Source organism: Natrix helvetica, assembly GCF_964273705.1.
Source record: "Natrix helvetica genome assembly, chromosome: 1".
Lineage (NCBI taxonomy): Eukaryota > Metazoa > Chordata > Lepidosauria > Squamata > Natricidae > Natrix > Natrix helvetica.
In genome coordinates, this window is record NC_138548.1 from 189,648,222 (window position 1) to 189,671,515 (window position 23,294).

General features: G+C 45.0%; 1 protein-coding gene across 8 annotated transcripts in view; it reads right to left on the minus strand.

The window, feature by feature from the left end:
• The window catches only part of LRRFIP1 (LRR binding FLII interacting protein 1), a 162,520-nt gene that overhangs the window by 75,132 nt on the left and 64,094 nt on the right, over positions 1-23,294 (minus strand). For all 8 annotated transcript variants that reach the window (XM_081938312.1, XM_081938313.1, XM_081938311.1 and 5 more), the window contains exons 4-6: positions 22,492-22,617; positions 16,838-17,008; positions 16,320-16,412 (exon numbers count right to left, since the gene is read on the minus strand). In XM_081938312.1, the coding sequence (XP_081794438.1) occupies positions 16,320-16,412; positions 16,838-17,008; positions 22,492-22,617 (390 nt within the window). The remainder of the gene's footprint in view (positions 1-16,319; positions 16,413-16,837; positions 17,009-22,491; positions 22,618-23,294) is intronic.

Genomic DNA, 23,294 nt, shown 5'->3' on the forward strand with positions numbered 1-23,294 from the left:
TATGCTCCTAACCAACGCCAAGAAAGCTTTTATAAGATGCTCCATTTAAAAATTTTAGACTGGAACTTTAAGAGTATTCTAATAATGGGAGACTGGAATGGAGTGATTTCTCCAAAGATAGATAAGAGTACAAAGACTAAATTCACTACCAAATTACCAAAGGCTTTTTTTGATTTACAAGACGATTTGAAATTAAAAGATGTTTGGAGGACACAACACCTAAATGAGATGGATTTTTCTTTCTACTCAGATAGACATAAATCCTTTTCAAGGATTGATTTCTTTTTGTTAACACCGGATCTACTTCCTAAAGCTAAGAAATCCAAGATTTTCGCCAGGACACTTAGCGATCATAGTCCGGTGTGGTTACAAATTGATTTAGGGATGAGGCCAAGAAGGTCTTGGAGAGTAAATGAAAATTTATTTAGATACGAAAAAAATGTTGATGAACTTAAAAAACACATGAAGGAATTTTTCAGTTTTAACATGAATAAGGGTACTCCCATTGAAACAGTTTGGGATGCAAGTAAAGCTTATATGCGTGGGGTCTTGATACATATGAACTTTAAACATAAACAAATTAGACAGAAAAGGAGAATGGAATTGGAAGATGAAATAAAAAGCAAGGAACAGCTGCTTATAACAAACCCGAATGACCAGGCGCTCCAGATGGCGCTAAAGCTGTTGAAAGATCAATTTCAGATGCTTATAGCAGAACAAACAGCAACTAATTTACAATTTGCTAAACATAACATCTTTGCTAACGCTAATAAACCTGGTAGGTGGTTAGCATATACTTTGAGAAGGAATATGAATGACAGAATTATTGATAAAATTAAGTTTCGAGGGAAGATGGTATATCAACAAGAGTTGATTAAAAAATCATTTGTGGACTATTATACTAAGCTATATGTACAGGATAATATACAGAACAAGTTAATAGATGATTTTTTGGAAGGAAAAAGGGTTGCTAAAATTTCTGTGTGTCAAAAGGCAAACTTGGAACGTCTTATAACTGCTGATGAGATCACTTTAGTTATAAATCAACTTAAATTAGCTAAGGCTCCAGGGACTGATGGTTTGACTGCAATGTATTATAAAACTTTACAACTGGAAATGATTGAATATCTTACACAACTATTTTGTAATATACAACAAGGAGGTAAAATACCTCCCTCATGGAAAGCGGCTTTTATCTCATTGATACCTAAAGATAAAGAGGGCCCTAAGAAACCAGAGGATTACAGGCCGATATCTCTTCTGAACACAGATTATAAAATATTTGCTAAGGTACTAGCCAACAGATTGATGCCGGTTATTCAAGAGATTATTCATCATGATCAAGCAGGATTTATTGAAGGCAGACATATGAAGGAGAATGTAAGGCAACTCATAGATTTAATTGACTATCTTGATAAGAATAAGCAGATCTCTGCAGTGCTGGTTTTCTTGGATGCAGAGAAGGCCTTCGATCGAGTGAACTGGAACTTTCTAACCAAGACTTTGGAAAAGATGGATATGGGACCACGATTGCGGCAGGCGATTGGAGCAATTTATCAGCAACAAAATGCACAACTTATTATTAATGGAAATTTGTCAACAACTTTCGAGATACAAAAAGGCACGACAAGGTTGCCCATTATCCCCATTGTTATTTATTTTAACTTTGGAAGTCTTGTTGAACGCAATTCGGGACTCAAAATCCTTAGATGGTACAGCTATCAGGCAAAAGGAATACAGAACTAGAGCATTCGCCGATGATCTGGTTGTTACCCTTTCACATCCTTTGAAATCAATAATCCAGATGAAAAGTATCATAGTAGAATTTGGCATGGTGTCTGGGTTTAGACTAAATCAAAACAAAACGAAAATGATGGTTAAAAACATGACAGAGACTCAAAGAAAGAGACTTGTAAGTTTAGCAGGTTTTGAAATAGTTTCTAAAGTTAAATATTTAGGAATACAAATTTCAGAATCAAATGCAAAACTTTTCTTAAATAACTATGAAGTGTTGTGGCAAAAGATACAGAAAGATCTTGAAGCGTGGAAAAAGTTACAATTGTCTTTGCTTGGAAGGATCTCAGCAATTAAAATGAACATTCTACCTAGATTTATCTTTCTATTCCAGATGATTCCGGTGCTTAAATCAGATAAAACCTTGTTAAATTGGCAAACAACATTAAATAAATTTGTTTGGAAGGAGAAAAAACCGAGAGTAAAGATGAAGATTATGCAAGATACACGTGAAAGAGGCGGCCTCAGACTCCCAAACCTTCGATTGTATTATGAAGCTGCGATACTAACGCACGTAGCAGATTGGTTTGGGAAAACAAAAATGGAATTGCTGAATATAGAAGGCCATGATCTTGTTCTGGGATGGCATGCATATCTTTTTTATGAAGACAGGGTGGATAAAGTGTTTAACAACCATGTTCTCCATAGTGCCTTGATGAGAATATGGAAGAAGCACCGGCCCAATTGGGATTATAAAATACCGCTTTGGTTGGATCTTGCAGACACCATGGGGATTATGAATATTAAGTCACTCGGGGGTTGTTTATATAAAGATGTGCTTATCGCTGATGGGGACGAATGGAAGTTGAAAACTTTGGAACAGCTGTTGGAAGAAGGAATTACTTTAAATTGGTTACATTACATACAGCTACAGAAGAGATGGGAAGAAGATCGCAGGGTCGGTTTTATGGATAAAGAAGTGGAACTGATTAAGCAGATAAAAGAGACTGGCCCAAAACAAGTTAATAGAATATATAATGTACTGTTAGAAAGAGACTCAGAAAGTGAATTGGTTAAGGATTGTATGATTAAATGGGCTCAGAATTTTGGTGAAGTGGTTATGTTGGAAACGTGGGAAAAAAATATGGGTTCAGAATGTTAAATTTACACAGTCACAGAATTTAAGGGAGAACTTTTATAAAATGTTTTACAGATGGTATTTAGATCCTAAAAAATTATCATGCATGTACCCAAATGTTCAACCAAAATGTTGGAGATGCGGGTGCCTAGATGCTACCTTTTTTCATGTATGGTGGACTTGCAACAAGGTTAAAGCTTTTTGGATAAAAATATGGTGGGTTAGGCAGAATGTATTTAAGAAAAGAATATAATTCACTCCGCAAATGTTTTTATTGGGTATAGCTAAGGATTTCACCAAAGGGGAAACAAAATTGGTCTTGCATATGGTCACAGCAGCTAGGTTGTTGATTGCGCAACATTGGAAAAAAGATTTTTTACCGACAATTGATCAATGGATTCAGAAGGTGGCGGGGTTCGCCGAAATGGCAAAAAATTCAGCTTTCTTAAAAGCTCAGAAACAGGAGGATTATATACAGGAATGGGTAAAATGGATTGATTACATACAGAATAAATACCAGACTAGGAAGTACTATGTAACCTTTAGGTAAGAATGTTTAGATTGATAGATGATCAGAGTAAATAGTATATGGGATGCTTGGAATTGTTAGAGTGGTATACAGCAGAAGTCAGGGGGGTGGGTTTGTGTGGGAGGTGGGGGAGGGTTAGGGTGGAGGGCGGGGCAATATATATGTATGAATAAATTAGAAGATGGGATTAACGAAACATTGTTATTCTAGGAGAAATTTATATTAAGAGTTATAGATGTTAAATTAGCTTAGAAAATGGGATCAATGTGTTATTATTAATCTAAGAGAAATTTATATTGTGTTTGCTGGGAGGAGAGGGGTTACGAGTAATTTACTTTAAGACGGGGGGAGGGGAGGGGGCAAAGTATTTGGTATAATATTTGAATGTGAATTTTTGCGAGGGGGTTGGGGGGTATAGCATTTGTATGAGATTTATATTGTATGGAGGGGGGGTGAAAAGGGGGAAAATTTGTTTGTACAAAACTCTTTTAATTAAAAAAAAAAAAAAGAATAACAAAACACCAGGTCCTGAGGGTTACCAACAGAAATTTACAAAGAGTTACAAGATATGCTAGGACAAATTATTATTGGAGGTATATAATGCAGTTCTAAGAGAAGCAAAGACACCAGCATCATGGGTGGAAGTTAGTATTATGTTGATTCTGAAAGAGGATGCTGATTTAACCTTAATTAAAAACTATAGACCTAACTCTTTGCTAAATATGGACTATAAAATATTTACATTAATATTAGCTGAACGATTTAAAAGTTTCCTGAATGAGTTTATACATGTGGACCAAAATGGTTTTCTGCCCAAAAGGCAAATAAGAAATAATATGAGAACAATTTTAGATATACTAGAGTATTATGAAAAACATAGTGAGAAGCAAGTGATATCATTATTTCTAGATGCTCAAAAAGCATTTTATAATGTTAAATGGAAATTTATGTTACAACAATTAAGATATATGGAATTTGGCAACAACTTTATAAATATGTTCATGGTGATATATTCCAAGCAGGAGGCTAGAGTAATTGTGAATGGTGAAGTGATGTAAAATTTCAAAATTCAGAAAGGTACAAGACAAGGAAGTCCGTAATTACCATTATTGTTTATAATAACATTGGAAATACTTATGAGGATTATTCGGAAAGATACACAAATAAAAGGATTGGAAATTAAAAGAGAAATGTATATATTGCAAGCCTTCACAGATGATTTGCTTTTTCATTCTAGAGGAATCCTTGCAATCGTTCCCAAACTTCCAGTTGACCCGTTGAACCCAGGCTTCAGGAAAGTCTATGGAGCCTGGGGAGGGCAAACGCCCCCTCCCATGGGGGTCGTGGATGTGCATGCACGGGAGTGGTGCACGCATGCGCAGGGGTTGCATGCATGCACAAGTGGATGGGCACGTGTCCGTGCATGCAATTTTGGCAGACCTTTAGGAAAAGTTAGCCATCACTGAATTAGGATTTGTGAACACGGAATGTGATGTAATATATGTAAATATAAATGAGTATATTGGATAGAATAATAATATATAATTAGTAATGTATAAAGACAATGTTACTTGTATGTTATTTGTTTTATATTTTAGTGTGTATGGCGGATATAACACCAGGTTGCAGCGTGTCCAATATTTTAATAAGAAATGAATAAAAATTTAAAAGAATGCCATGCCTTATACAGAACACAATAGTCTAAGAAATTAATATATAATAGAGTCTAATTAAGAAGAAACAGGAGGATCCACCAGTAAAAAAAGTATTTTAGCATTGTGATATACCTACATTACAAAGATAAAACTATTTCCAAGATTTGTAGAGCAGCAAAGAAATTGGAATATGCAGTCAAATTAGCAATTATTGAATTAGTTACATTTAGGAAACAAACCACACTGAAAAATCTGGATCTGAGTCTTGTGTTCAGTTCTGGACACCACTATTTAAAAAGAAATCAAAGGAATGAGAAATGTTGCAAAGATGATTAGAGTACTGGTAAATAAATTATACAAAGAGAGTTTAAAGAAACCAGGTGTGATTAACCTTTAGAAAGGCCAACAGAGGAATATCTGAGAACATTTCTCAAATATCTACAAGGATGTCATCCAGAAGAAATGTAGGTTTACTTTTCATTGCTCCAGAATAACATAAAAAAATAATTTACAAGAGACGCCCTGACTGAATGTTTTAAAAAAAATCCTCACAGGAAGAGATCTAACTGCGGAACCAATTATTCAGAAAAGTAGTGGTTTCAATTTTAAATTCAAATATAAATTTGAATATAAATATTAAAAAGTACCATTGGTTGAAATATTTTCCGTCCGTGATTCTGGGGAGGTGGAAAATATGGAACATGTTCTTCTCTGTTCCTCCTTTTAGACACCTGAATCAGATTCACCCTAACCTTTGATTAGTATATACCAGCGATGGCGAACCTTTTTTGGCTCGCGTGCCACAACTGGGGGGAGCGCAGGGGGGTTGTGTGTGGGCGTGCCACACCCATAATGCAAGGTGCAACCCCCCCAGTGCGCATGCACACATAAAAGGCGCTCCCCCCATTTTTACATGCTTTTTTCGCCCTCCCCAGGCTCCAGAGGCTTTATAGGAGCCTGGGGAGGGCGAAAAGAGCCTTCCCCGCCCCCCTGGAGGCCCTCCGGAGGCTTCAGGGATCGTCCGGAGGCTTCCCTGAAGCCTTCGGAATGCTTAAAACGACCATCCGTGCAAACCGGAAGTCACTTCCGGTTTGCTCGGAGGGTCGTTTTGAGCACTCCGAAGGCGTCAGGGAAGCCTCCTAAAGGTCCCTGAAGCCTTCGGAACGCTTAAAATGACCCTCCGAGCAAACCGGAAGTCATTTCCGGTTTGCTCGGAGGGTCGTTTTAAGTGCTCCAAAGACTTCAGGGAAGCCTCCGGACGGTCCCTGAAGCCTCCGGAGGGCCTCCGGGGGGCGGGGGAGGCTCTTTTCCCCCTCCCCAGGCTCCTATAAAGCCTCTGGAGCCTGGGGAGGGCGAAAAATGCTTTTTAAAAATGGTGAACTCGCGTGTCCTGATAAAATGGTGAACCTCGCGTGACCTGAGAAATGGCTCCGCGTGCCGCCTGTTGCACGCGTGCCATAGGTTCGCCATCACTGGTATATACTGATTGTTCAAATTCAGTCTATGCCCAGATGCTGCTTTTGTTTCACCACATGTAGCTAGGATAGAGGATCCCTCAGACCCTGATGGGCCAATTTTCTACTAGCAAAATGCATTTTGTGTAACTGTAATTTTTTAAATTATAAATATTATCACTTTTTTGTAATTTTAGATATTATTGTAAATATAATTTTAATGTCTAGATCAGTTATGGTTAACTTTTTTGGCAGCAAGTGCCAAAGCTGTGCGCATGCGCCGGAGCGCCAGAACCCGGAAGAGAGCAGCTGGCACATGCACATGACAGCCAGTTTCTCTTTCAGGTTCCACTGCATGCATGCGCACCAGACAGCTGGTTTTTGAAGCATGCCCTCTATGTGGCATGTGTGCACTGGAATCTGGAAGAGAGCTGCTGGGTGGTGCGCATGCATGTCGGACCAGCTGCCCGGCATGCATGAGCACAATGGAACACAGAAGAGCAGCTGGCGATGGCATGCATATCCACAGACAGGGCTCACGCGTGCCATAGGTTCCCCGTCACAGGTCTAGATTATAATTCAATGTGGGCTGCAGACTTCACTCATAGATGTTAGTTTGTTTTATATTTTAACTTTGTCTTAAACTTTATTTTGATATGTGTGTGTATCATGTAGCACTTGTATTAGTGTATGACAGGGATGTCAAACTCAAGGCCCACGGGCCAGATTCTGTTTGCGGGGAGTTTAGATACGACCCTGGAAATAGCAAAGGACCGGCACACAGTGCCTCTGCTAGCCAAAACAGGGCACAAGGGAGCTACTGCAGGAGGCCATCCAGCCCAAAATGAGGAGTGGGGTGGCTGCACGTGGCTCCCACCCCGCTTTGGCTGCCAGCGTAATGCAGAAGGCTGTCCAGACTCAGAATGGGGCACAGGGGGCCATGTGCAGCCCCCCCATGCCCTGTTCGGCTGCCTGCATGGTGCAGGAGGTGGTCCAGGCCCAAAATGGCTTCATTGACACTTGTTGAGAGGTCTGGAGTCTGGAAGACTTCTGATTTGGTGGCAGAGTGGACAACAGAAGGGACCCTTGAGGCTACACAGACTCAACTTTAGGCAGCTTTAATCTATCTGAATTTTGCCTACAACTAGTCAAGGCAAGATGATCTTCTAGTTACAAGAATTTCTTTCCTTTCTCTCATTCAGCCTTTTTCTAACCCCAACTTTTTACTGCACTTTCTACTTTGCACCCATTGTCATTTTTTCCTATAGCCAGAAGGGTTTCCTTCCTTGTTTGGGCAGTTCCATTGGCTGCCTTTTCTGGGCTCAGTCTCTTTTTCTTTCTTCCTCCCGCTGTGACTTTTGCTCAAGAGGCCCTTACAATTTGCTTTGTTGTTCCACAGTCCGTCCACTCACTTTTTCTCTTCTTTCTGAGACTATTCAGAAAATCATATCTGCCCCCCCACCACCTTTCTGGTTTATATTCCCCAGAGCATAGGAACATATCCTTCTTTTTAACAGATTCTACTTGTCACAGAAAAAGGACTGGTGGTCTCTCTCTGTCTCTGTCTGTCTGTCTGTCTCTCTCTCTCTCTCTCTCACTCACACACACACACCAGAATGGGGCTGTTCTCAGGGTACCCTTCGCCGTGAGTGTGTGTATGTTTTTTAATTACTTTTTTTCTTTTAATACAAACATTTCATCATTCATTTGCTTACCACCATATTTAACATATCTATTATTATTTATTTATTTATTTATTTATTTATTTATTTATTTATTTATTTATTTTCAGTATTTATAGACCGCCCCCTCTCCCCAAAGGGACTCGGGGCGGTGTACAGGTGTGTCATTAAAACGAATACAAAAGACGAATATCCTATACCCTTAAAAACGAATTAAACCTCATACAACTGTACAAAAAGTAAAAATTAAAAATTAAGTTAAAAACAACTAAAAGCATACCCCTAGAAAATTTAAAAAATGCAGGCTTGAGGAACTAAAATTAGGAATTAGGAATTAGGCCAGGCCGGCTAAATTGAACAGGTGGGTCTTTAGTTTCTTACGGAAGGAGCGGAGGTCGGTGGTAGTCCTAATATCTGGGGGGAGGTCATTCCAAAGGGTCGGGCCCATCACAGAGAAGGCCCTACTCCTGGGCGTCACCTGCTGGCATTGCCTAGTGGACGGCACCCGGAGGAGTCCCTCTCTGTGAGAGCGAATCGGCCGAAGGGATGTATGGGGAAGGATACGATCCCGCAGATAACTAGGTCCTGTGCCATGGAGCGCTTTGAAGATGATGACCAACACCTTGAAACGCACCCGAAAAGCCACAGGTAGCCAGTGCAGCCCGCGCAGCAAAGGTGTTATGTGGGAGTATCTAGTAGCTCCCACAATTGTCCGTGCGGCCGCATTCTGAACCAGCTGCAGCCTTCGGGTGCATCTCAAGGGGAGCCCCATGTAGAAAACATTACAGTAGTCTAGTCGAGACGTCACAAGCGCATGAGTGACTGTACATAGGGCGTTCCGGTCCAATAGGGGACGCAATTGGCGCACCAGGCGAACCTGGTGGAATGCCCCCCTTGCCACGGCTGTCACATGGTCATCCATTGACAGCCGGGCATCCAGGAGGACACCCAAATTGCGTACCCGATCCAAGGGGGCCAGCTGTTCGCCCCCATTGGCCAGTGATGGACGTAACTGGTTGAACCGGGGTGCCGGTAGCCACAGCCACTCCGTCTTGGACGGGTTGAGTTTGAGTCTGTTACTTCCCATCCAGATCCGGACGGCTTCCAAACATCGGGACATCACTTCGACGGCTTCGTTGGGGTGGTCCGGGGTAGAGATGTACAGCTGCGTATCGTCAGTGTACAGATGGTAATCTACCCCGAACCCACGGATGATCTCGCTCAGCGGCTTCATGTATGTGTTGAACAGGAGAGGCGAGAGGACCGACCCCTGCGGCACCCCACAAGTGAGCGGCCTCGGGCTCGACCTCTGCCCCCCTGTCAACATACATTGCGTTCGACCAGAGAGGTAGGAGGAGAACCACCGCAAAACGGTGCCCCTCACCCCCAGCCCCTCCAGGCGACGCAGTAGGATACCATGGTCGATGGTATCAAAAGCCACCGAGAGATCTAACAGGACCAAGATGGAGGAACAGCCCCCATCTCTGGCCCTCCAGAGATCATCCACCAACGCGACCAAAGCCGTCTCCGTGCTGTGACCGGGCCGGAAGCCGGACTGGCGCGGATCCAGATAATCAATTTCCTCCAGGTGCCGTGGGAACTGTTGCGCCACCACACTCTCTACAACCTTTGCCAAAAAGGGAAGGTTGGAGACGGGATGATAATTAACTAAATTAGCTGGGTCCAGGGAAGGCTTCTTGAGTAGGGGGCTCACCACCGCCTCTTTCAAGACGGCCGGCAAGGACCTCTCCCTCAGTGAAGCGTTCACTAATTCCTGGAGCCAGCCTCGTGTGACCTCCCAGGATGCCAGTATAAGCCAGGAGGGACACGGGTCCAGTAAACATGTGGTGGCTCGCAGTCGTCCACGTAACCCGTCCATATCGTTGGAAGTAACAGAGTCAAACTCCTCCCAGAATGGCACCTCAAGACCCGCCTCCGATGTCTCTTCCAGACCGCTAGCGGAGACCCATTCGCTGCGAATCTGAGCAATTTTGTCCTGCAGATATTCCCCAAACTCCTCTGCTCTACCCTGCAAGGGTGCTTCCCGCGGCCTCTGGGAAAGGAGGGAGCGGGTCACCCTAAACAGGGCGGCAGGGCGTTTATCTGCGGACGCAATAAGAGTGGCACAATATTGTCGTTTGGCCACTCTCAATGCCACAAGGTAAGTCCATAAATAGGCTCTTACCTGTGCTCGGTCAGACTCGGAGCGTGACGATCTCCATCTGCTCTCTAGGCGTCTCTTGCGACGCTTCATTACCCCCAGCTCCTCGGTAAACCAAGGGGCCTGGGTGATTCGATGTCGCAAGAGAGGCCGCAAAGGCGCAACCCGGTCCAAGGCACCGGCGGCCGCACTGTTCCATGCGGCCACTAGGTCCTCCGTCCCACCCAATCAGCACAAACCCCCACTGACAGTTAAAAAGAGGAACCGACTGAGATCTCACATTGCTCCTGGAAGCACCAAGCCAGAAGCACCAAGCCGGAAGCAGCAGCCTGAAGATGATGAATGAGACTTCATCGAAACGTCGTGAAGATACTTCCAATTCTACGCGGGAGAAAACCCGAACAACCAAAGACATACATACAAACACCCGCGAAAACCTCAGAAAACAAATATCGTACCTCTACGGGGAGGAAATCCACCATCTGACCAGGACCTACGAAAAACTCGAAGTCCAAAGAGCTTCCATTTTATGTGACCTCACATTCCTACGCAACTGCCGAGATCAAAATTTAACCCCCACATGCTTCCAATTAAAATTCCACTCCAACTCTGCAGCCACCAAACGCATCCTGAAAAGAACAGAAATGGCCCTAATCAGAAATGAACTTCACACAAAAAGATTCCACCTAGACAGAATCAACAAAAATCTCCTTACACTTCACCTCAAACTCAGCAACAAGATCCACCCCACACTTTGGGACAAATCCAAACAACTCGCCACCTGGAGAGCCGAAACACAGACCACCCTCAAGACAGACACACATACCAATAAACTCCGAAGACTAAAGGAACGCCAGAAACAAACCCCTCCCCCCTCACATCCACACATGAAACGAACAGTGCATAACATCTCAGATAAGATCCTCACCAAAGCTGAAACCAATGTCCTGGCCAGAGGATTCAACTTTGCAGTCGCTCCCAAACACATCCCCACTGAAACCATTATATGCGGAGTTGAAACCAGCCTGACCAAAATCAACCCCGATGACGCTAACAGAATCAGACTCGAAATCACCAACATCCTCTGCACCAGCAAGCCCCCCAAAAGCAACTTACCCAAAGAGGAACAGACAGCACTACTTAACCTAAAAGAAGACACTAGCATAATAATCCTTCCAGCAGACAAGGGGAACGCCACGGTGGTCATGAACACATCTGACTACCAAACCAAATTAACCAACCTACTCCAAGACTCCACTTACAAACCCCTAAGCACGGATCCCACCACCTACTTAGAAAAAACCACCAGATCCAAAATAAAAGCCTCCCCCATCAGCGAAGAGATCCAGCAAAGACTCATTCCCAGAGAAAAATCATCCAGATGCCCTAAGCTCTATGGTCTCCCCAAGATCCACAAAGAAGGAACCCCACTCAGACCCATAGTCAGCTCCATAGGCTCACCTCTACAAAACCTAGCCAAATTTCTCACCAAACAACTACAGCCCTATGCAGAATCCATCACCTCACACGTAAAAAACTCATTCCAGTTCATAGAGATCATAAAGAAACAAAACTTACAGCCCAGCGACCTACTCGTGAGCTTCGATGTTGTATCACTCTTCACCCAAGTACCAATCAAAGAAGCCTTGACAGCTATCCAAAACAAATACAACCCCCCCAAACATATCCTAGATCTGACCAACCACTGCCTATCCAACACATACTTCATCTATAACGGACAAAAATACAAACAAACAGAAGGAGCACCCATGGGATCACCCCTCTCACCTGTCATTGCTAACCTCTACATGGAACACTTTGAAACCCAAGCTCTAGAAAAATCCGATCACAAACCCAAACTCTGGCTCAGATACGTAGACGACACCTTCATAATCTGGCCACACGGGAAAGATAAACTGGACAACTTCCTCACACACCTCAACAGCCTACACCCCAAAATACAGTTCACCATGGAAACAGAAGCCAATAACCAACTCCCCTTCCTGGATGTCTTAGTCTATAAGAAATCCGATGGATCCCTAGGACACACCATCTACCAGAAGAAAACACACACAAACCGCTATTTGCACGTACTCTCACACCACCACCCAGCACACATCAACTCTGTAGCCAAGACACTCATCTCCAGAACAAAACGCTTAGCTGACGAACAACACCTCAAAACCAAACTACACACTCTCACCAACGTACTAACATCCAACGGATTCCAAAGAAACAATATCACTAACCTAATCCAAAAAGAAAACCCCACTAAAATCCAAGACAGTGAACAAGAAAACGGCAAAGCCCTCCTCCCATACATAAAAGGCACCACAGACAGAATCAGCAAGATCCTCCACAAACACAACATCAAGACAGCATTCTACACAAACCGAAAAATATCCACCATCCTGAGAAACCCCAAAGACAAAATAGAGTTAGAAAATCAAGGAGTATATGAAATCCCATGCCCCACCTGCCCCACCACATACATCGGACAAACCAACAGAAGAATAAAGGCACGCATTGAAGAACACAAAAACTCAGTCAGAAAGGAGGAACCAACTTCCTCCCTGGTCCAACACCTCAAAGCCACAGGACATGATATAGACTTTAAAAAGACCAGAACTATTGCCAAAATTGAACACTTTAACAACAGAATAATCAGAGAAGCTATTGAGATAGAAAAACGACCACACAGCATGAATAAACGAGATGATACCTCCCGCCTACCAGCCATTTGGAAACCCGCCCTCACTGACAAACGAGTCCCTAACACTAAGAATGATACCAGACCCACACTCACGAAAACCACACAGGATGTCACTATCACACATCCACGCAAAAAGCAAGCCCAAACCCACACCGATAATGACCACAAACCAGAAGCCCGACCACAAACCAGAAGCCAGACCACAGCTGCATTATTAGCCACTTTAAACCCCTCCAATCCATACATGAAGCAAACTGATGCCCACCATGGAGATGTGGCACGACCACAAACACGAAGCCAAACAACAGTAACGCAGCTCACCAGCTCAAATCCCTCTGCAACTCAGACTAACACAAGCACAACCAGGCCCCCACCCAAACAGAACACGCCCCCATCCAATCAGAGCACAGCCAAACTCCCATCCAATCAGAGCACAGCCAAGCCCCCTACCAATCAGAATACACCTCCACCCAATCAGAATGCAGCCAAGCTCCCACCCAATCAGCACAAACCCCCACTGGCAGTTAAAAAGAGGAACCGGCTGAGATCTCACATTGCTCCTGGAAGCACCAAGCCAGAAGCACCAAGCCGGAAGCAGCAGCCTGAAGATGATGAATGAGACTTCATCGAAACGTCGTGAAGATACTTCCAATTCTACGCGGGAGAAAACCCGAACAACCAAAGACATACATACATACATACATACATACATACATACATACATACATACATACATACATATATATATATAAATATATATATATATAAATATATAAATATATAAATATATAAATATATATATATATATGCTATGCTCCTGTTAAAGTATTTTCCTACTAAGCATTTAATTGTTAAGCATCTGTAAAAACATATGCCTACAATCATTTGCATTCTTCCTGCGATAAGATCTAAATCCTTCATATGCCACCCCGTCTCCCCCAGGAAACAGCACGAAACTATGCTCTATCTCAAATACCAGAGCAATCCTCACATTTTTTGTGCTGTTAATAAGTGGACCAAATGGGCAATTAAGCAAACAGAGAAGGAAAAAGATAACAAAAGAAGACATACACTGCCAGGAAGGATGTAAATCTAAATTAGGATATATGACTGAGTTTTACAATGTAGTTAGATTACATGACTAGAGTAATTTAGAATAATTAGGATACAAAGAACCCGAGGCAACTGGAAACTCGACACAGAACATTTTCTCCCCCTCTCCCTTCCCTTCCTCTGATTGGCTGGCAGCCAACTGTCTCTTGAGCCCCAAAGGCCGGTTTGAGCAGTATTTCTCCCAATGGCCCATGATGAGGGGCCTGGGATGGAAGAGGCTGGGCCACATTGCCTAAGGCAGCGATAGCGAACCTTTTTGGCTCGCGTGCCATGGGGGGGAGCGCAGGGGGATCGTTCATGAGCATACCACACCCATAATGCAACGCGTGACACCCCTCCCCCTGTGTGCAAGTGCGCCAGAGGCTTTAGAGGAGCCTGTGGAGGGCGGAAACAGACTCCCCCGCCCCCCTGGAGGCCCTCCAGAAGCTTCAGGGACCTTCAGGAGGATTCCCTGAAGCCTCCGAAGGGCAAAAAACTACCCTACGAGCAAACCGGAAGTTTCAGTTTGCACATAGGATGGTTTTTAGTCCTCTGGAAGCTTCAGGGAAGCCTCCTGAAGGTCCCTGAAGTCTCCAGAGGGCTTAAACCAACCCTACGAGCAAACCGGAAGTGACTTCCGGTTTGCTCATAGGGTCCTGTTTAGTCCTCCGGAGGATTCAGGGAAGCCTCCTAAAGGTCCCTAAAGCCTCCAGAGGGCTTAAACTGACCCCACGAGCAAACCAGAAGTCCATTCCCGAACTTCCTTTTTGCCCATAGGGCCATTTTTTTGCGCTCCAGAGGTTTCACAGAAGCTCCTGAAGCCTCCGGAGGGCCTCTGGGGGGGGGGGGGGGCAGGGGAGGCTCTTCTAGCCTCCCCAGGCTCCTATAAAGCTTCTGGAGCCTGGGGAGGGCGAAAAATGGCTTTAAAAAAAGCTGAACTCAGCTGGCCAGTGCGCACATGCGGGCTGGCCAGCTGACGGCAGCACCTCACTGCCCTGACAAATGGCTCCGCGAGCCACCTGTGGCAAGCGTGCCATAGGTTCGCCATCACTGCACTAGGGCCTGTGCTATTTCCTCATGGGCACTGTCATATTGTGGTTTTCTGGACAGTGTATCTGCCAGAAAATTCCTGCAGGTATGTACCAGAGGATGAAATTAAATCTCCGAAAATGTAATGCCCACCTCACTTGCTTTGGCGACAACCATCGAGGAGTCTGTATGGTCCCTAGGTTTTTATGGTCCATCTAGACCTCGAAAGGTAAAACCCGCTACATGTGGTCAATGCCCACTTTACTGCAAAGGCCTCTTTCTCCCAAATCAGTAAATTTCTCTCAGTCTTGGACAATTTCTGTGAGGTATAAGTACATGGCTGGAGATTCCCCCCCCCCCTATTCTTTTGTAACAGGATTGCAGCCACTGCTACATCACTAGCATCTGCCTGAATTATAAAAGACTCAGATTGCTGGGGATGTTGCAACACCGGCTCCCTTGCAAACAGTGTTTTTAATTTCTCAAAAGCGTGTTGACTCTTAAGTGTCCATTGTATTGGACAACTAGGATGTGTCCATTCCCGAACTTCCTTTTTGCCCATAGGGCCATTTTTTTTGCGCTCCAGAGGTTTCACGGAAGCTCCTGAAGCCTCCGGAGGGCCTCGGGGGGGGGGGGGGGGAGGCAGGGAAGGCTCTTTTAGCCTCCCCAGGCTCCTATAAAGCTTCTGGAGCCTGGGGAGGGCGAAAAATGGCTTTAAAAAAGGCTGAACTCAGCTGGCCAGTGAGCACATGCGCGCTGGCCAGCTGACAGGGAAACGCCTCGCGTTCGCCATCCCGGGCCTAGGGCAAACAGCTATGGTCCTAACAACAGAGGCGAAATGGTAGAGGTGAATGACTGGGGGAGAAACCCTGGGGGTGAACAAGGGACGGCAAAGGGTACAAGGAGAACAGGCCTAGACACACACCCCCACACACACAGGAATTCACACAGATTCAGAGCATCCATTTTGATTTTTAAAGTATTATCAAAGTTGAATATCACAAGAAAAATCACTTTTGTCAGTGAATTTTATTCATGCAGTCTCAATATACTTGTTCGTGGGTAGGGAGCAAAATGTTATCTTCTGCTATAATGACAAAAGTCTATTATTTACACACATTTGTGTACTTACAGCAAGCAGTTCTTCTTTTTGTTTCAGAGTCTCTTTGAGTTCCATGAACTGGAATTTCAATGTAGCATGAGCATGTTTTTCCCTCTCAAAATCCTACAAAATGAGCATTTTATAATTAGATAATATTGTGTTGCATCTGTATTCAAAATGCTTTTAATCAGGCATGTTTTGTTTTTATTCAATCTATATGCTAAGTCATGTATTTTATTAGATTTCTGTTCTACGCCACTCATGAATTTATGCCACTATATGTTCTAGTCTCTATCATGGCCTAGACATAATATTTTATGTAGTGAGGTCATACTCATAGGATTTACCTGGATAAACATACAGATAAGGGAATGGAAATGAATCACTTTTATATTTAGTCAACAGTTCCATCAAAATTACCATCAAAATAATATTCATTTAGGAAAAGAGTATTTTAATAATTGTTGCCGAAAATCTAGACCTTTCATAGAGTGTTTTCTTCAACCATACATCTGATAAAGACACTATGAAGATTTATTACTACTTACTTTGCTTTTTTCTTCAAATTGCCTCTTAGATTCTGCAAGCTGCTCTTCTAGTTCCAATAATGCATCCTGTAGGGTTTCTACTTGATACATAAAATTTGTTTTCTCATTATCTAATTGAGCATTTGAAACCATAGCTTTCTTATATTTTTCTTCAACTTCATCAGAAGACTCCTAAAGATAAAGAAAAATTCAAAGGAATATTTTCAATTTATTTATAAGGCCTAAATCTAATAGGTGACATATCACAGGCAAGACGGACAAACTTTCTTGCAAAGTATGCTATTTGTTCTAGTTTGTCATAGAAGTATCAATACAATACAATACAATAGCAGAGTTGGAAGGGACCTTGGAGGTCTTCTAGTCCAATCCCCTGCCTAGGCAGGAAACCCTATATCGTTTCAGACAAATGGCTATCCAACATCTTCTTAAAGACTTCCAGTGTTGGGACATTCACAACTCCTGGAGGCAAGCTGTTCCACTGATTAATTGTTCTAACTGTCAGGAAGTTTCTCCTCAGTTCTAAGTTGCTTCTCTCCTTGATTAGTTTCCACCCATTGCTTCTTGTTCTACCCTCAGGTGCCTTGGAAAATAGTTTGACTCCCTCTTCTTTGTGGCAACCCCTGAGATATTGGAACACTGCTATCATGTCTCCCCTAGTCCTTCTTTTTATTAAACTAGACATACCCAGTTCCTGCAACCGTTCTTCATATGTTATAGTCTCCAGTCCCCTATTCATCTTTGTTGCTCTTCTCTGCACTCTTTCTAGAGTCTCCACATCTTTTCTACATCGTGGTGACCAAAACTGAATGCAGCATTCCAAGTGTGGCCTTACCAAGGCATTATAAAGTGGTATTAACACTTCACATGATCTTGATTCTATCACTCTGTTGATGTAGCCTAGAACTGTGTTGGCTTTTTTGGCAGCTGCTGCACACTGCTGGCTCATATTTAAATGGTTGTCCACTAGGACTCCAAGATCCCTTTCACAGTTACTACTGTTGAGCAAGGTACCACCTTATACTGTACCTGTGCATTTCGATTTTGTTGCCTAAATGTAGAACCTTACTCTTTTCACCATTGAATTTCATTTTATGAGATAGTGCCCAATGTTCAAGTTTGTCAAGATCCTTCTGTATCTTTAGCCTATCTTCTGGAGTGTTGGCTATTCCTGCCAGCTTGTTGTCATCTGCAAATTTGATGAGTTTCCCATTTATTCCCTCATCCAAATCATTGATGAAGATGTTGAAGAGTACTGGGCCCAAAACAAAGCCTTGGAGTACTCCACTGCATACCTCCCTCCATGTAGATGCAGTTCCATTGAAGACTACACGTTGAGAAGAAGGCAGAAAAATCAAATATATAGATGTAAAATTGGCAGCATCTGGTTCAACCAATAGTATCTGTGAGAAGGATCAAGGTGTCCTGATGGACCACCATTTAAGTATAATGATAGTACCATTTTATACTGCACTAACGAGTCCATACTTTGAATACTGCAATCAGTTGTGGTCTCCACAATACAACAAAGATGTTGAGACCATAGGGGACTTCCGGTTCCGGCTGTTGAACGTGATGGGCATGCTTCGCTCGCCCCGCGCGCTCTTGGTCGGCTCCCCCCTGATCGGGGGGGCACAGGGAGCCTCGTAGGGGCCCCTGCCAAGGGGGCGGCTAGCTGGGGGTCCTCTGCGTCGTCGGCGGCCGCGGGGGGGGGGCTCCCTGCATTGCCCTAGACACCAGGAGGCAAAAGGGGAGGCGCGGGGACCCCTCACGCTTTCGCGTCGAGACAGCTGGGCGAAATCGACGATTTGAAGGCTGCAGCTGCAATGTGGTGAGGTGGAAATTCCCCCCATTCCCTTTCTTGACTGTTAAAAACAAAAGACTGCCAGCTTTTTAAAACGTTCAATACGCTCCTGGGAAGTTTGACTGGAGGGAGGGGGATTTCCCCCCCCCCTTGGATAAGCGGCTCTAAACTGCTCTCAGCCCCTGGAGGAGGAGGAGGGGGGAGAGCTCTGGAATGAAATCACACTCATAGCAAGCGGCAGATCTACTTTACTGCAACTGAGAAAATGAGGTGATGATCTGACTTTTTGAAAACTTTGAAAACTTTTGGTTTGTTGCCCTCTGATCCCGGTGCTGGCAAGGCAAGATGGCACACTTCCGTTGTCTTCATGTACTCTGAAATTTGACTCCACCCACAGAAACTGCTGGCATTTTGTCTTTGTCTCCGTGACACTCAGAGATATCTCTTGATACACTATATTCTGGACTTGGAACAATGAATTTTTGTCAGGCCTGTAGTTCTGTTCTTTTTAGGATCTTTGGCCTGCCACACTTTTTAATAATTTTCTATGTGTTTCATTAGTGTAGTAATTGGGAGGGGGGAATAGAAAGGAGTAGGATTGTGGAATGTATGTCATCTTTTGTCTCCGCACCTCGACACCTGACCGGAAGCAGAGGGGTGTAGATGCCAGCGTGGAAGATGACGATTGGAACATGTGATGGATTATGGGGTGTGGGGATAGATCATGAACTTTCAACTGGGTGGAATTCCAAGAAGAAAATCAATGTTGGAATTCCATAGACGTGCTAACTTGCCTGTCCGAATAAATTGGACCTTTAAGGATAATTTTGCCTTGGACAATGATTTAATTCTGCATTAACATGATTTAGTTCTGCATTAGAACGCTAACATTATTCCAACACTATCTTTAAAAATAATTCACTAGCACCCCCCCATGACAACCCGCGTGGCCGCATTCTGGACCAGCTGAAGCCTCCGGGTGCTCTTCAAGGGCAGTCCCATGTAGAGAGCATTGCAGTAGTCCAGGCGAGAAAGGACGAGGGCATGAGTGGCTGTGCACAGAGCATCCCGATCAAGGAAGGGGCGCAACTGACGTACCAGGCGAACCTGGCAAAAGACCCCCCTGGTCACGGCAGTCAGGTGTTCTTCTAAACTAAGCCGCGTATCCAGGAGGACTCCAAGATTGCAAGCCTTCTCTGAGGGGGCTAAAATTTCTCCCCCTATCGTCAAAGATGGAACAAGATGTACAAATCGGGATGACGGAAACCATAGCCACTCAGTCTTGGAGGGATTGAGCTTGAGCCTGTTCCTCCCCATCCAGATCCGCACAGCCTCCAGGCATCGGGACATCACGTCAAGGGCATCGTTTGGGTGGTTTGGGGTAGAGATGAAAAGTTGGGTATCATCAGCATACTGATGATACCGTAACCCAAAACCACGGATGATCTCGCCCAGCGGTTTCATGTATATGTTGAACAGGAGGGGTGAGAGAACCGACCCCTGGGGCACCCCACAAGTGACGCACCTGGGGGTCGATCTCTGCCCTCCAGTCAACACAAACTGTGACCGATCCGACAGGTAGGAGGAGAACCACCGTAAAACGGTGCCCCCCACTCCCAACCCCCCGAGTCGTCGCAGTAGAATACCATGGTCGATGATATCGAAAGCCGCCAAGAGGTCTAATAGGACCAGGACAGAGGAACAGCCCCTGTCCCGGGCCCGCCAGAGATCATCGACCAACGCGACCAATGTCGTGTCCGTGCTGTACCCGGGCCTAAAACCCGACTGAAACGGATCCAGTTAGACAGCTTCATCCAGGTACTGGGGAAGCTGACGTGCTACCACACTCTCGACAACCTTTGCAACAAAGCGAAGGTTGGAGACCGGACGATAGTTGGCTAAAGAAGCTGGGTCCAGGGAAGGCTTCTTGAGGAGGGGCCTCACCACCGCCTCCTTCAAGGTGGTAGGAAAGAACCCCTCTCTCAATGAAGCGTTGGTAATCACCTGGAGCCAGCCTCGTGTCACCTCCCAGGAAGCAGAAACTAACCAAGAGGGACACGGGTTCAGCACACAAGTGGCAGCACTGAGTCTCCCCATAATCCTGTCCATGACTTCGGGGGTCACAGGGTCAAACCATCCCAGTCTCCTCAAGATTCATCCCCGTCGGCTCGCCCGAATCTACCCAGTCAGAGTCCTGACCTGTCCGGATCTGAGCGATTTTATCCTGCAGATACTGAACAAATTCTTCAGCCCTACCCTGCAAGGGGTTTTCCCCAGTTCCTTGGTTAAGTAAGGAACGGGTCACCCTAAACAGGGCGGCTGGGAGGTTATCTGCGGACGCGATAAGAGCAGAAAAATATTGCAGTTTTCCCGCTTCTATCGCCACTAAGTAGGATTTAATATGAATTCTTACTAGTGTTCAATCAGATTCGGACCGGCTGGCCCTCCAGCCACTCTCTAGGCGTCTTTTCCGGTGTTTCATCTCCCGGAGCTCCTCGGTAAACCAGGGAGCCATCCGGGATCGACACCGGGTCAGAGGCCGCAAAGGCACAACACGATCCAAAGCCCCAGTGGCAGCCCTATCCCAGGCTTCCACTAGGGCTTCGGTCTAGTTGTGAGCAAGGGATTCAGGAAAAGTCCCAAGCTCCATCAGGAACCTTTTGGGGTCCATCAGGTGCCTGGGGCGGAACCATCTAGTCGGTTCTGCTTCCCTGTGGCGAGGGGTAGCAGTATGGAAGTCAAGCCTGATGAGGAAATGATCAGACCATGACAAGGGTTGAATAGAAATATCCCCTAAATCTAGATCATTCATCCACTGCCCAGAGTCAAAAATCAGGTCGAGCGTGTGTCCCCCTATATGGGTGGGGTCTTGAATTAACTGAGTTAGGTCCATAGCTGTCATGAAAGCCATGAACTCCCGAGCTGACTCGGATGTCTCGCCAATGGAAGGCAGATTGAAATCCCCCAGGACCATGAGCCTGGGGAAATCAACCGCCAATCCAGCTAATACATCCAGCAGCTCTGGCAAGGCCGATGAAACATAGCAGGGAGACAGGTATGTAACAAAAAGGCCCACCTGAGCTCCAAGGCCCCACTTCACAAAGAGGGACTCACACCCACCTATCTGAAGCACAGTGACCTCCTGAGGTCTGAGACTTTCCCTGATAACCACTGCCACCACCACCCGCCCCTGCCCTGGGCTCTCGGCTGGTGAAACGCCCGGAAGCCTGGTGGGCATAGTTCGCTAAGGGGCACCCCCCCTCATGGCCCAACCAGGTCTCCGTAATGCACACCAGGTCCGCTCTACCCTCTTGTATGAGGTCGTAAATGAGGGGAGCCTTATGTACCACGGACCTGGCGTTAAGCGACACCAGCCGGAGACCAGGGTCCTGTAATCCTGAGCACCCGGGGGTGCGAGAAGTGCGATGAGGGTCGGAACGCACGATCACTCTTAAACAGCAAACCCGCGTCCTCCGAACATCATTTGGCCCTCGGCCCCCACCATATCTGCCTCTCCCACAAACAGTAGATGGAATTCCCCAATGGAATGGCTTAATGTCTCCCCCGGAATCCCAACCCTTCCTAGCCCTCCCAACCCGCACTCATTAGTTAGCTCTGACCTGTGCCCTGGCAGACTCCCCCCCAAGCCTGTCTGAGCCATCCAAATCAAACCCCCCCCCAAAATTTGGTTTAAAAACCCCTGTAAAAAACCCTTAAGAAGTCTCTTTAACTTATTCTCCAAAACATCAGAGGGCAGACAAGAAGCAATGGGTGGAAGCTCAGACCCCAAATTGTGATAAGATCCTGCACTGGAAAACAAAACAAAGCCTTTCACCATTAACAAAGACCTTACCTTAATTTCTCTAATAGATGCTTCTGTATCAGTTGAGATAGAAGTATCCCCACTGCCTTGGCGAGAAAAGGTTCCACCTAGGGAGGCTAGGGTAGCTGCTGACAAGCTTGATGCAGTTTGGATTCCCTGCAATTACACACACACACTCACATTATATAAGTGATGTTTATGAGACAGTTTATTATACATTTTTACAGATAGTCCTTCAGTTATGACCATAATGAAGCCTTCAGAGTCAGAACAATGTTAAATGAATTTGCCTCATGTAACTACCAGTCATCCCTGCTCTCCCCAGTGTATTAGTTAAACAAATCTACAGGTCATTAAGTAAAGTTCAGGGATGGAGAGATCATGGGAAGCCTAGTTCAGGCACAGGCCCATCTGTCTCGGGACTCCCAACGTCTCCCTCACCCCAAGATACCCCATGTTCTACTTCCCATCCCTTGTGTGCCTTGCATGCTGACCCACTGCACAACTGACTTGCCAGCAAGAAACAACGGGGAAGGGAAACTGTGCATGCATGGCTTTTCTAAATCTGCCCTCCTATGAAGGTGCCCTGCCTTTCTGGGACAAAAAGGACCATTTCCCTAGTTTTTCATAGCTTTCTGCAGAAAAAAATCAGCTCCTAAACTTTAGCCAGCTATAGCGCATGAGTGACAAATGAGAGATGCTGGGTCCTTGAAAAACTGTTTTGTTGCTTGTTGACTGCCTGAATAACCCAGCTAGGACTTAAAGGAAAGCCCTAAATAGTTCCCAGAAGGAGTCAACATCTGCCATCAAGCCTATTTTGCTTTGAAAGCAGC